A 16,058-nucleotide genomic window follows, 5' to 3' on the forward strand; every position below is an offset into this window, starting at 1 on the left:
GTGTGTGTGTGTGTGTGTGTGTGTGTGTGTGTGTGTGTGTGTGTGTGTGTGTGTGTGTGAGTATACTTATGCAGATGTGGTCTATTTCAAATTCAGTCACCAGCCTCGGCCGTATGGCTTCTCTGTGCTGCTGATGTTTGTGTCCGTACGGACCTGCTGCCTCCATATTGACTGCACATGTGCATGCACATTTCGGTTACACTTTACTTGACAGTATCGACATAAGAGTGACATGACAATGTACAGTATGTGAATGAATAATGAATGTGTCATAAACAAGTCATAAACATTTATGACATAACGCAGTGACATTCGGTTTATGTCATAACAAGTTAGGGTTAGGATAAGGGTTAGGTTTAGGGTTAGGGTTAAGATTAAGGCTAGAGGTTAGGATTAGCATTAGGGTTAGGGTTCATGTGTCATGACAGTGTCATGTCACTCTTATGTCGATACTGTCAAGTAAAGTGTTACCCAAGTTTCCTAGCACTGGCTCAGTGGTCCATTTACGCTAGCGATTATTTCTAGCAGACATTTTTATGTAAAGGGATCAGAGCACAATCCCTTTATTTATGTTTTCATTTGAGTGTGATTTTTTTTTTTTTTTTTTCATGCCTATGCTAACTACATTACCAGTAACAACATTTTAAGTAGCAGGTAGCATTATTGGGTAGCATTAGGGGCGCCTTAATACCACCTGAGGCCCCTGGGCTACACGTTTTTAAGCCCCCCCCCCCCCCCCCCCCCCAAACCGCAAATATTAATTATGATTAAATGTTACCCGGCCTGCGATCTGACCCGCCTATTTACATAACGTGCGCTTTTGGTTAATAAAGCCTAACATGCAGTGTCGCCCATCATTATTGAGCCTATGTAAAACATTTACATAAACAGGAACAGAAAGCCCTCCTTAATCACGTCAGTCTACCCATGACATCGCTTATCAAAAAGGCTAGCCTACTGCACGAAAACAAGCGTTGAACTTTTACAACACTGGCTGTAGCAGGCAAAGTAAAAGATGGGTTATTGAAGTTTCAAGCTTTCAAACGTGCATGTGTTTGTCGTGTCGGGGGGTTCCCCAGGAGGGTTTTTTTTAATTCTGTCTACATAACACACCATTTTTTAAACGCAGTTTGGGAGGGACATAAATACTTTTAGCCTACAGAACAAGCAGCTGGGTCATATGACGTGAACATTGGCTACCTTATGCATTATCACTACGTACCCTACATGGAGACATATCTCATGTTAACAATGGAGAAAACATAACGAATGGGTTAGCAAAAACTTAGCTTTTGATGAACGGAGATGCAGATCACTAATTCATTTCTTTGCGCAACAGCCCATGTTCTGCGTTCACTCCAGTGAGACAAGTGAAATACATGTTTTTAAGGCCGTTTCATTGCCAGGCTATTTGCTACGATATTTACCTGCTATGCCTTCTGTTTTCATGCACAGTTACAGGAATCCGCGTTATTCGTTATCGTTGCTTCAATCCTACCCACATTATCTCCAGAGTTTGTAAGTTTGTCAGTCAGTTTCAGCCTCTCCTCTAGCTCCTCTACACACCCGTTGGGATTTATTAAGTTTGTTACATTTTGTTACACTTTAGAAGAGAAGACAAAGGGGGCCTCTGCAAGGATGTCATTGTCATTGTACGATGTGCTCAATTATTTAGGCTAGCTCCAGAGTAGGCTAATGACTGACGCCGCGAATATGGACACGGCCGTTTATTATTATTGATTATCATTATTATTATTAGGAGGCCCCTCATTGGTCGAGGCCCCTGGGCTGAAGCCCAGGTAAGCCCCTGCATTAAGGCGCCAGTGGGTAGCATGCTATAAAAGTTAATAGATCACGTGGAGAAGAGAAAACTATTTAGGAATACAGGAAAGCTATTTTTGCCGTAGATTTGTAGATTTGGAGAGGCTGATGCTTATGAGTTTATGACCGCACTGCAAGACCGTATCTGCAGAAGCATCTTCGAGCCTTTAGTGCTGCAGTCATTGTGGCACGTGTGTGTGTGTGTGTGTGTGTGTGTGTGTGTGTATGTGTGCGTGTGTGTGTGTGTGTGCGTGCATGTGTGAGAGTGTGTGTGATCGCACGTGTGTGTCTAATGGCTGTAAGCATCTTTGCTCTGCTGAGCTAATGAACTGCACAGGTGGCTAATGCTAGCGTTAGCGTTGATGCACCTCCGCCTCAAGACACACTCCTCTTCTCACAGACAAGGAATACACTCCACTCACTCACACTGTAGTCAAACGCACACCCACACCCACACACATACGCACACACACGCACACACAAACATACACACACACACACACACACACACACATGCACATGCACGCACACACACACACACATATATACACGGACACACACACACACACACATACATACACACACACGCACACACACACCAACATACTTTATATACACAGACACACACACACACACACACACACACACACCAACATACACACACAGACACACAGACACACACACACAGACCTCATCTTGCTGTTTTATCCAAATCTAGACTCCCCTATCCATTGTCTCTGTTGTCCAGTTGTCAGACAGGAAGTGTATTCCCCATAGTGACCCTTTGTGTGGACCCGCAGGCCACTTCTCGTCTGATGAGAGCAGAGATGGGGCCCAGTGCTGACTCAACCAGAACCAGGTTATCTGGTTTCTGCTGTCGTAGGAAACTGGTCTGACGGATCCAGAACCAGGTCATCTGGTTTCTGCTGTCGTAGGAAACGGGTCTGTGTGTGTATGTGTGTGCATCATACTACCCAGCTCTGTGCTCTGGTTCAGATTTGACATGACATAAGACTTCCAGTCAGAGACAAGTACAGCATGGAGAATGTGGCTGCACATCAATACCTCAGCACATACAGTCCTCTCTGAACATCTACAGTTACACAGAGAGGTAGAGAGAGAGAGAGAGAGAGAGAGAGAGAGAGAGATTTGAGAGAGGGAAGGAGAGAGAGAGAGAAGAGTGTGAGGTAGAGAGATGGAGAGATGAGAGAGAAACTATAAGGAGGAGAGAGAGGTGGGGAGGGAATGAGAGATAGAAAGAGAGAGAGAAGTGTGAAATAGAGAGATGGAGAGATGAGAGAGAACCATAGGGAGAAGAGACAGGGTGGTAGCAGTGGGGAGGGAACAAAATAGTGGAAGGACAGAAGGTAGTGGGAGATGGTGGGAGGACAGACGGAGGTAGAGAAGCAGAGAGAGGAAGGAGAGAGAGAGAGAGAGAGAGAGAGAGAGAGAGAGAGAGAGAGAGAGAAAGAGAGAGGTGGAGAAGCAGAAAGAAGAGAGCGAGTGGTGCGACTAGGGATTACTGCAGCGTGGGATAGAGGGAGAGAGAACTGTGAAAGAGGGAGATATTGATCAATACAAAAGTACAAATGCTGAGGGACGGAAGGAGAGGAAGAGAGGGAGGGGGAGAGAGATGGAGGGGTGGAGAAAGAGAGCTGGAGAGAGAGAGAGAAAGAGATGAATGGCTGGAGAATAAGAACACAGCCCAATAGAGAGACTTGAGTTACAACCCACCCACAATAGCCCATCGTATCTCTGCTAGTTCGCATCTTGGGACGTCTCAGTGCTTTCTCTCTCTCTCTCTTTGTGTGTGTGTGTGTGTGTGTGTGTGAGTGTGTGTGATGTTCATTCTCTCTTAAACAGACACACACACACACACACACACACACACACACACACACACAAACCCACACAGACTTAGGTGTCCTTTGTGATGGGATTATGGAAATAGGCAACAAAGCCTACTGCCCTCTCTGTGTCATCTCTCTTTCTCTCTCTCTCTTTGTATGTGTGTGTGTGTGTGTGTGTGTGTGTGTGTGGAGGTTGTTGTGAGGGCAGCTGTTACATAAGACCTTGGACCTATTCCTTACTCCAGGTCCTTAGCCAGTACTAACACACACACACACACACACACGCACACACACACACACACACACACACACGCGCACACATACACACATACTCAGAGCCATTCCGCACTCAGTGCACGTGCACACTCATGTGATTTGCTGAACCATGCTATCCTGAAGCGACTATACAAGCTGTTAGCGAACACGTTCTCCTGACAGACACAGAGACAGCAGGCTCATAAATGAGAGAGAGAGTGTGTGTGTGTGTGTGTGTATGTGTGCGTATGTGTGTGTGTGTGTGTGTGTGTGGGGGTGGGGGGGGGGCAGTAAAAGCCCATCCTCTGGACAAGTGGGCATGAATCTGCAGAGGTAATGACATGCACCAGTGCTCAGTAACCAGAAGCTCTTCTTTACACACACACACACACACACACAAACACACACAGACACACACACACACACACACACACACACACACACACACACACACACACACACACACACAGAGACTAGAGACTACACACACACACACACAAACACACACACACACACACACACACACACACACACACACACACACACACACAGACTACAGACTACACACACAACTAGAGGCCAGCAGACTGCGGCAGATAGGGACCACCAGCTCCACCTAACAGCAGCTGGTTACACTCACAATCACAAGCCTGAGGCAGTTATCACCTTGGCTTGCTTTATATGTGTCATCTCACACACAATGCACACACACTCACACACAACACACACACACGCATGCACCCACACCCACACACACAGTCATACGCGCACGCCTGCATGCACACACACACACACAGACGCACGCGCAAGCACACACTCATGCACACACTCACATGCACGGCACGCACATGCATGTCTTCATATTGCAGGTTCTTTACGTAAGACAGTGCGTGTCTTCATCTCTAAATAAATGCTTCAGACACACACACACACACACACACACACACACACACACGTCTGTTCCTGTATAGATTCACACTCGGCGGCCATAGTTACATATACAGACACGGAATGAGAAGCAGTGGTTGCATCTTCCTGTTAAGTGCTGATGGGCCCATAGCCTGTGCCTGTGTCTGTGTTTGAATAGAGGATTGGGAGAATGGGATGATCAGAGAGAGACTGAAAGAGGAGCAAATGGGAGGATTAGGTAAGGGACAGAGATAAAAGAACAGAGGGATGAGGAGTAAAGTGAGAGAGCTGGAGTGAAAGGTTGACAGGAATACAGTAGGTGTCTGAATGCTAAATGAGTGTCACTCCACTGCTCTCCAGAGACAGAAAGGATTCTGGGAAGTGTAGTCAGGTCTTATTGATTTTCCATCCATATCACATTCTCTCTCTTTCATCATTCTGTCACTCTTACCTCTATGTATCCCTCTCTTCTTATATCTCTCTCTGTATTTCCTTTACTTACACTCTACATTTTTTCACTACTTTCATCTCTCCCTCTCCCTCTCTCTCTCTCTCCTGATATTTTGTGGGTGTGTGTTTTTTTTGGGGGGAGAGTGGGGTGGAGGAAGGTTTTTATTATGGGTTGGTTTTTAATGTTACCTGGTTTCCTTTTTGACTGTCAATAAAGGAACCTTAAAAGTCAAAGTCTCTCTCCTGATTTTTTTCTCTCCTCAATCCCGCTCTGTGTCTTCGTCTTACCCTCTCTCTCTTCTCTCACCTGCATCAGTTCATTCAGAGACAATCACTGGCCCTGGCTTTGTCCTCTGTAGTTCAGAGCACACAATAAGTCACTGATATGGGCAGTGGTGTAGTGTAGTGGTTGAGGAGCTGGGCTAGCGTGCAGTAGCCTGAAAGTTGTGGGTTCAATTCCTGGCTTCCACCATTGTGCTCTTGAGCGAGGCACTTAACCCCAAGTTGCTCCCGAGACAATGTAATCCCTTGTGATATAGTTGACATATGTAAGTCACTTTGGACAACAGTGTATGCTCAATGAATAAATGTAAATGTTGGTCCACTCACAGCAAAACAACTAAGCTGACATACTGATACAAGATACTGCTTTACATCAAGGTTCCATACATAACATCAGTTAGCATCCATCAGTTTTACAGTATGGATCCTTGAATTATATATAAAGAGAACTATCTGAGTGTATTCGTTTGTGCCATTGATAGATTACACACAGGGCTTCCTTCTCACAAGAGCAGAGCATGTGTCAAGAGCAGAATCAGGACATCATAACTTTTCTTTTGCCCGGAAACAGAAATCACCTAATTGGGGGTTATTTGACAACACAAGGTCAAACAAAGTTAGGCAAATGAAGAAGAATGATTTGAAAGGCTATTTAGTAAGGGATAATGTATAGAACATTGATTATTATTGGAAAAATAAGTCCCGACAGGGCGAACCGGACCCCAACGCGCCGTTTAGCAGTTAGGTCATGATCTTATGGCTTTTCACCACCTAAAGCACACATGGGCAACATACGGCCTGCGGGCCACATCCGGCTTTCCCTGACCGGCCCGCGTAAGGTCCGTGAAATAACAATAGATAGATAGATAGATAGAGATAGATAGATACTTTATTGATCCCCATGGGAAATGCAAGAGCCTAGCATAGAGATAATGCATGCAAATCAATATCGTTGCTTTTATTTTGAAAGCGACTGCTATTTGTACGCCCATACATTTGTGCATGGATGCATCTGACGTAAACACCCTCACTGATGTGCTGGTGCTTCTGCTTATGCTTCTGCGTCGACACAATGCAGTTGCCTTTACGTCGGCGTAAACCTTTCAAAGTTTTATGTCTCTTATGTCTGTGTCGCTCACCACCGCAAAGGTTGTTAGAACAAACTCCTACTGCTGCTCGTTGGTGATATGAAGTGTTCATTTCAAAACGTTACTGGCAGATAGACAGTTTACAATCGGATAACCCCGTCATTATAACCAAAATATGTCTGAGTTTATTTGCAAAGCTTATGTTAGCGAACTAGTATGATGCTACTACCCACAGTTTGCTTGAAGCAGCCGGCTCAACACACAGAGCGAGTTGACCAATCACAGTTTTGTGCATAAAGTTAAAGCAAAAACATAGCCTACATTTTAAAAATTGTTTTCTTTGTGCATGTTGATTAACTAATGGGGCAATATCATGCAAAGGTCATCCTTACCATGAAAAAAAAAAAGTTGTGCATACGCAAATAGAACTGTTGTTAAAATCTTCATTTAGGTCTATATTTTATTGTTTGTAAATGATCGGATTGAATTTGATGGAGAATTACACTCTTTTTACATCATAAATATGGTGTGCAACCATACAGAAATTACCATTTTTCACATGGTAATATTATACCTTTAAATGGACCCAATGTTCAAACAAATTGTATCCTTTGACAAATTCCAGATTGACAAGGGAATGGTAGAGCAATGTGTATGCTCAGCTTGCCTTTAAGACCACAACTCCTTACATTTGTAAGGCTTTTGTTTTTAAGTCAGCAAGTTCCATGGCCATGTCACATCCATAACATTTTATAGGAAAAGTTTATGCTACACATACAGTGGTGATGCGACAATGTCCATAGTGTCTGTGCAAAGCTGATTTATATAAATGTAAAGTGTGGTGAACAAATTGTGCCCCTTTCTTACTTTTAAAACCTTTAATGGTGCGTTATGGATTTGACGTTATGGATGTTACATAATGTGACTTTACAAGACTGGAGACTTTATTTTAGCTCAAAGCAGATAAACGTCTGTTCTGGTGGCATGTCAGTTTCAACGCATTTCACCTTAGTGTTTACAATTGACATTTCAAAGATTATTTGGTTGATCAAAACCACAGGGAGGCCTTGCCTAACCATTAGCAAAACAAACATAATATTAAAATACCTCCAGTGATTAGCCTAGCCATAGCCTATTTTCAAGTGGCCTAATAATGAAAATCTGAGCGATTATCTTCCTGTAACTGTCATACTGTTGTTGTACAGTAACTGGATTATCGTGTTAGCTGGTGAAGATGGCTGACTTTGCAGCTGGAGTTAACATAGCAACCTCCTTCTGTTGCAGATCTGTTCAGCCTGCCGCTCACGTCTGTTTAACACAGTTTAATTTTAAATGTGACGCGATATGCCAGCATTTGAAGTGTCAGGTCCTCTGTAGCTAATACCCACAGAGTAACATAAGTAACGGCAGCAATAAACTAGATGTACCGCATAGCGGTACAAAATATGACCGCCTCTCAGTCCTGCACATTCTCTTCACAAAAATAAATCACACTTGTCAATTTGTCTCCATCTCCTACTCCTGCAACTCATGTGCATGTAAATGAGTGTGTGCATATGTGAGTTTGCTTTTGTTTATAAGAGTGTGTGTGTGTGTGTGTCTGTGTGTGTGTGTGTGTGCATGTGCATATGCGTGCCTGTGTGTATTGTGTGCTTGCATGCGCACATGCATATGTGTGCCTGTGTGTGTGTTTATGTGTGTTGAGAGAAAGTGGAATAGAACATTACGTCCAATATTCCAATATATGGTTTAATGTTCTGCATTATGTCCAATATTCCAATATGTGGTTTAATGTTCTGCATTTCTCATTAGTGGGTCACTTTGATACTAAAAGTATGATTCTATGTAATGACTGTATGATATCTGTACTGTCCCTGTGTATATCTCTGTGTGACTGTGTTTAGAGATAAGAGGGAATATTATGACTTTGCAGTGTTTCACTGTTCTGCATAGCTGCGTCAGTAGCTATCTGCTCCGGATTGCCAGGCTGCCACTAATCAGGGTCTGATTCAGTGTAGTCCACGTGAGATGGGATGACCAACGCCATCTCCCGTCAGCCTGGAAGGATACTTAAACCCTATTTCCTTGTCTAGTTAGAGCAGCTGATGGATCTTTAGGTGAAGTCATGCTGTCTCTCCCTTGATGCGCATCATTGTAAATAAACTCTATTCCTGATTTTTCATACTATTGGTCTGACTGGGTCTCTATTAAATCTATGGTATCAAAATTACCATCAGTGTGCATTTTTGTGGGTGGCTGTTTGTGCATGTGTGTGCGTGTGTGTGCTTGCCTGTCTGTATGTGTGCGACTGTGTGTGTGTGTGTGCACGCACGTGTGCGTGCATGTACTTTATGTGTGCAAATCACAAATGAGTGGGTATGGGCTAGGTTGATGCGGGCTCTTGAGACTAACATACCATACATATTTTGTCATTTTGGGTGCAACGGTTCAGGTAGGGCTAGTCATTTAACCTAGCGCGGTGGGGGAGTGGCCACCAAGTTTCATGTTCCCTGGTGTTTCAGTAACCCGGGAATCACTGATCAAAATTGATGACGTTAAAAGAAAAAAATAAATTTCTTTTTTATGTTTTAAATGACTTGTTGTCCTGATTCTTCCTGTGGATCTAAGTGGGCACTGAGGAAGCAATAATTTCATCGCTAGTTTTTCATGATTACTATTTCAATTGTTTCATATCAAAATTCACTACTTAATAATGTGTTTTATGTAGTTTGTCGAAGACTGGTTCAGACATGTCACATCCATAACGTGAAACCGTCACATCCATAACGCCAGATTTTACTACATAATGCATTAGGAAAATGATGCATAGCTTCAAAAACACACTTTTTGTGTTCATTCAAGTCTCCTTCATGCTACATATATCATAGTTTCGGCAGTTTCCTTCAAAATTCACAGAGTTTGTAGAGAACCTGTAATCTCTCACAAAAGTGTGTCTATTTCATGTCACATCCATAACGCTGATAAAATACCTTGTATTCTTAGGATGAAAATGATTATATGAAATTTGAGGATTTCTCAGTATTCAGAGGACAGAGGTTACATTAAAAGTTATGCAAATTAATTCAATGATACTATTTTTGCCCCTATTCTAAGGCATTTTGTTTACCAATATGCATCCAAATGTCACATCCATAACGCTGGAACTGCCAAATGACAAACTGATAAATAACAATAAGTACAATTACACGTATATCTCTCTATAAGACGTCCAGCAAGGCAGAGGGGCATGTGTGTGCTCTTATCTATAGAGTGCCCCACCTGAGGAGATTGTCCTTTCCAGCAGAATGAGCGTCTGATTGGTGGAGAAACGTGCGGCCGAAGGGCCCAGTGGAGCAGCTAATGGCTCATGAAGAGACAGATGCCGAAGGAGGAGCTACTGTAGAGGAGGAGAGGAGAGAGGGATAGAGGAGATGAGAAAAGAGAAATAGAGCGAGAAAGGAGTGAAAATGATGAAGGTGGGATGGGAGGGAAGGGAATGAGAGAAAGAAATGAATGAAGAGATAGAACACAGGTGGAAAAGTAGAGTGTTGAAAGGCTGACAGAGTAATGGATGAGGTGAGAGGAGAGGACACACACACACACACACACATACATGTACACACACACACACACAGCCAGGGACTGTTAGCTGGGGCAAATGGTTATAATGACACTCTTGGGAGAATACATACATTTGGAGATGCAACACATCAATTTGTATTCATCTGCTCTCTGTTTCATAGATAGATAAATAGATAGATACTTTATTGATCCCCAGGGGAAATTCAAGATCATTGCTTTATTGGTCTGATTATTGTATTTGTCTGTAAAGTTCAACATGAACACCTTTGATCATTTAAAGCCTCTAAGGTTTACAGCTCAACTCTCTCTCTTAACTTTTGCATCCTCTCTCTCTCTCTTTCTCTTCATCTCTCTCTGTCTCTCTCTTCGTCTCTCTCTCAGGTCCATCCCTTGCTTCTTCAGAACAGACGAATGGACTCTAAGGTCCGCCTACTGCGTCGCACCATTAGTGTTCCTGTGGAAACACAGTTCCCAGAGTTCCACAATCAGCTGTCCACAGAGAGTGGTAAGTTTAAAGATGACATGCTGCTCTCTTTCTCTCTCTCTTTCATTCTCTCTCCCTCTCTATATATCTATCTATCTCCCACTGGCTCTATAGTTGTGCTACTGCTTGACCAATGCCCACAACATCAATTTAATTGACTCCTGACTGGGCAGTGTCCTGTTCCACCCACCTGCCAGTCATAGATGTGCACTGTAGTGTGTTGGTGTGGTGCATCCTTTCCTCTGATCATGTGGATAAACAACCCGATCGGTTTCAGGCTACAAATTGCTCAACAATGTGTGTATTACCCCTGCAAAGCTGCAGTGTGGTGCCAATTCATTTCCGTGGGTGTTTTTCTCCTGAAAATGATCTGTCAAAAGGCTCGTTAGAGAACTACAGTAGTGAAGGGATCTTCAGTCAGAGGGCGCCAGAGCAGCTCCAACAGGGTGTGTGAATGACTGTTAGACAGGGCCTGCACAACTGGCTGATCTCAGGCACCACGCAGAGGGAGGAAGTGATAACTGATTTTATATGAGATTAATATGTTCACAATATGCTGCAGTGTTATTGTACAAATTGTTATGCTTTTATGTTTTGTGCATTGGCAACACGGTACCTACAGTCATGCTAATAAAGCAACATTGAATTGAATTGAACAGAGAGACTGACGAACTGCTCAGGAGGATACCACAGGGGTAGCCGCGGCCTACTGGTTAGCGCTTCAGACTTGTAACCGGAGGGTTGCCGGTTCGAACACCGACCAGTAGGCACGACTGAAGTGCCCTTGAGCAAGGCACCTAACCCCTAACCTAACTGCTCCCCAAGCGCCGCTGTTGTTGCAGGCAGCTCACTGCGCCGGGATTAGTGTGTGCTTCTGTTCACTGTGTGCTGAGTGTGTTTCACTAATTTCACGGATTGGGATAAATGCAGACACCAAATTTCCCTCACGGGATCAAAAGAGTATATATACTATATACTTATACACTTTTGAGTGTTATTTCTTCAATCGGCCAGTAGAGGTTGATCTTGTACCTGTTTTATGGTGATGTGTCTACTGCTATAGTTTGTTGCTGCTACTAGGGATCCAGTAAAGCATAAATGTTGCTGTTGACATCTTTCTGTTTTATAGCGCAGAGTCATGTTGGGCCACTACTGTTCTGTTTCATTTTTTCTTTCTATTTCACACTGAATCTTATCTTTGTTTGACAAGCAAGCAGCTTGCTTGGTAGACTGTGAAGAAGGCAGCTGTTGTTTGCCATATGTGTAGTGTCTGTTGATAATCTTTTGGATTGCTATTTGTTTTCTTCAGCTGTTCACTAGAAAATACAGAAATCTACTTCAAATAATATTTATGCTTTCTTTGGCTTTATAGGCCCATGTGCATCTACAAAAATCTAGAATGACACTGTGGACATTTTCTTTTTATGACAGTTCACTATATGAGCAGCTTCAGGCCCTAGTAAATCTGTGTTTCATTGGAATGTTTGTGTGTGTGGGTACTCGTGTGTTGGAGTAGTATTGTGTTATTTTCACTGTTTGCTTGTGTGTGTGGTTTTATTGGTTTGTGAGTGTGTGTTTGTGTGTGGATTTATCGGTTTGTGTGTGTGTGTGTGTGTGTGTGTACATGTATGTGATTTTATGGGTTTGTGTGTGTGTGTGTGCTTTTGTGGGTTTGTGTGTGTGTGTGTGTGTGTGCTTTTGTGAGTGTGTGTGTGTGTGTGTGTGTGATTTTATGGGTTTGTGTGTGTGTGTGTGTGTGCTTTTGTGTGTGTGTGTGTGTGTGGCAGTGATAGTGCTGTCTGCCTTCTCTCTTTCTCAACTCCATCAGATGTCTACGGCCTTCTCTCTCTCTTTCTCCCTCTCTCTCTCTCTTTCTCAACTCCATCAGATGTCTACGACCTTCTCTCTCTCTTTCTCCCTCTCTCTCCCTCTCTTTCTCAACTCCATCAGATGTCTACGACCTTCTGTCCCTCTTTCCCTCTCTCTCATCTCTCTCTCTATCTCTCTCTCTCATCTCTCTCTGTAACTCTACATCTACGTTCTTCTCTGAATCTCTACCTCTATCAGGTCTGTTGTTCTCACAGTCTTAAGTCAAACTTGTGTGTGTGTGTGTGTGTGTGTGCATTTGCTCCAGTTGTCTGTGATGTTCCTTTGAGGTCAGAGGTGTGGATTTGCCAGTCTCAGAGGATAGAAGCACTTTACACAGATGTGCTTATGTAATATAGTGTGTGTGTGTGTGAGCACGTGTTACAGGATAGTTCACATGTATTTGAGTGTTGATGTGTTTTTTGTGTATTAGGGGAGAAACAAGTCTCTGGCACACAGATTATGTAAGTGTGTGTGTGCGTGCGTGTGTGCGTGTAAGTGTGTGCGTGCGTGTGTGTGTGTCAGAGAAACCAGGAAGGACAACACACACGAACGCACACACACACACACACACTCACACACACACACACACGCACACACACACCAGTCTCCAGTGTTTCCATCCATCTCAGTGTGTGTTTATAAGCTGTGATGCAGCAGTGCTTATGGGATGTTAGCGACCTAGCGGCTTGACCTCTTCAGCACAGAGGGAGGTTTGGCTTAATACTGACCCAGCCCTGTGCACCCTTCTTGGGCCATCACTGCTCTGAGTTCAGCCTCTTCTCCCTCTCTGGCTCTGCTGGTTGGAGGTGCTGGAATATATTATTCATGCCCAGTGACTGCTTAAGAGAAGGAAACGTGGTTGTTTCGTTTGATTAAGGTTGATTTTTATGCATGAATATGTTAAAACAGTGTTTATTTTATTTTTTTGCTTTGTTCTGTTTGTTATTTTTTGTGCTTGTTTGTGCGTGTGTGTGTGTGCTTGTGTGTGTGTGTTTGTGCTATTGTACAAACACAAACACACACACACACACACACACACACAAGCGTATGACTGAATCACGTGCATTCCCACGTTGTGTGAATTATGTTCAGATGGTCTCTCAAGTGTGAGATATGTGGCTACACACACACACACACACACCTACACAAACGTGCACACACACACACACACACATTCACCCACACACACACTAGCACACACGTTCAGTACACACACTCACACACATCTAAAGCAGTCAATCACACACAATAAAACACAACATTCACACACACACACACACACACACACACAAATAAATCATGTTGGCTTGAAACTGGGTCTGTTCAGCAAGTCACTGTAACATCAGCTTAATGGACTGAATACCTGACTGTACAGTAAAAGCCTCCTCTCAACCCTCCCTGGCTGTTGCCATGTGTTGTCCGTCTCCCCCCATCTCCCCTCATGTCCAGTTCCCAAACCAAACTTAATTAAAGGTTAAACAAATACAGAGGTAGCCAGTGACCTGAAATAAAAGGCTGGTATTTGTAAGACTAAGGCACAGGACCTTGTATCGTTCACAAAGACAAGACTTCTGGGCACTGGGGGAAAGGCCAGAAGCAGTGACCATGGGGAAGGAGAGGAAGCCAGGAGTTTTTAGGAAGCCTTCAGACGTCTCTTAGCAACAAGAGTTTGGCAGAGAAGGGATGGTTTTAAAAGAGTCAACAGAGGTGTTTGCACGTTGCAGGGTAATGCACTTTGCAAGGTACGCTTGTCCTGCTAGAGGGGTGTTTTTCATATTGAAATGCATATTATGTAGAATCAAACACACAGACAGACACATACACACACAAACACAAACACTCACAAATGCACATAATCTTTGATTATCTTTGATTCTTCTGTCTCCATATCACTGTCTCTATTGGTTGCTCTCTCTCTCCCCCTCCCTCTCCTCTCTCTCTCTCTCTCTCTCTCTCTCTCCTCCATCTCTCCCTCTCCTGTCCCCTTTCAGTCTTTCTGATTAAGCCCCAGCATTATGAAAGGCTCTCTGAACTCTGTCCAGCGGGGACCCATGTGCTACGAGGGCCTCTACTTTCTCAGGTCCACTAATGTGACAGCAGCACTTTTCCAACACACACACACACACACATACACACACGCACACACACACACACAAACTCCCATATCCACCTCTGCTTAATGGCTCAACAACAATATTATAAACAACAACAGCATCATTATAAACACAAACAAAAACACCAACAAGCTCCCGCCTCTCCTCTCTGTCTCTCTCTCCGCCTCCTCTCCTGCATCATTAATTTATTTATCGACGCCGTTTGTCCCGAGCAAGAGTCCCAACGAGAGGATGGCACCAGATGAAAGAGAAGAAGAAAGAAAAGGGAATCTGAGCGGGACTTTATCCCCCACTCTCTCTTTATCTCTCCTTCTCTGTATCTGTCTATCTCCCTCTCACCCCGCCTCCCCCTCTGCTCGTTCTCTCTCTCTCTTTCTTTCTCTCTCTCTCACTCTCTCTTTCTCTCTCTTTCTCACTCTCTCTCTCTCTCTTTCTCTCTCTCTCTCACCCTCTCTCTATTTCTCCCTTGTTCCCCCGCTCTGTGCCCAGCCTGTCTCTAATATTTGAAGGGAGAGGGTGATGGCTCGGGACTCTTTGAAGTGTCAAGTTGGAGTAGGAGCTCAAACTCTGCTAGCTCAAACCTCTCTCTCTCTCTCTCTTTCTCTCTCACACACACACACAACTCCAAAACACTATCTACACTGTCACCCCCACTTTCAGAAGTTGTGACACTTCTCTGAGGTAACACTGAATGCAGCTGCTCAGGAGAGAGTAGAGACAGAGATCATTTTACACGATACCTTCAAACTGAATATTATGAAAGACTTCTTTACTCCAAAAGTTAGTTGTCTACAGTTGCCTCAACTTGTCTGAAGTTCCTTTTACATGTTGGCATATTCATAAATGATTCATGATCTGGATCACAATCAGGCAATTTATCGCGAGGGCTACTGACGGCTTGCCTGACCCCGCCCATCCTAGATCTCCTTTCAGGGAGATACTAGTGGGACACGATAATTCACTAACGTTTTCCTTAGACAAAAAAAAAATGTCTGGCCAGTTAGCGACAAGAGGGGAAGATGAAACTGAAACAGTAGCAGCAACATCTGCAAGCATCAAAAAATGCAGTTGGGAAAATGCAGAAATGTATATACAGCAAAGTTGGACCCATACATTGTTTCCTGACTGTTTCCTGACTGGCAGTTTGTAAAGTTTAGGCGAAGTAGGAAGTAACATTAGGAATCTCTAATCAATGTGATTGGTAAGGCTGGACCAATGATTTCAAAGTTAGTGCCCACTGCGATGCAAGTGTTGGAAAGCAATCTCAATCGTGAGTCACCAGGCTCTCTAACCACTTCATGTGGAAAGTTTGGATTTTTCCAGGCTAACTGACGGCCGCCCATGGGTCAAGCTC

The 16,058-nt window shown here is 43.7% G+C and overlaps 1 protein-coding gene across 1 annotated transcript in view; it reads left to right on the forward strand.

Moving 5' to 3' along the window:
• LOC121680539 (disabled homolog 2-interacting protein-like) overlaps nucleotides 1-16,058 on the forward strand; it is a 250,121-nt gene that overhangs the window by 43,312 nt on the left and 190,751 nt on the right. The window contains 1 exon segment of the mRNA XM_042059939.1: nucleotides 10,619-10,742. Within this exon segment, the coding sequence (XP_041915873.1) occupies nucleotides 10,619-10,742 (124 nt within the window).

This window comes from Alosa sapidissima, chromosome 13 (genome assembly GCF_018492685.1).
Source record: "Alosa sapidissima isolate fAloSap1 chromosome 13, fAloSap1.pri, whole genome shotgun sequence".
NCBI classification, from domain to species: domain Eukaryota; kingdom Metazoa; phylum Chordata; class Actinopteri; order Clupeiformes; family Clupeidae; genus Alosa; species Alosa sapidissima.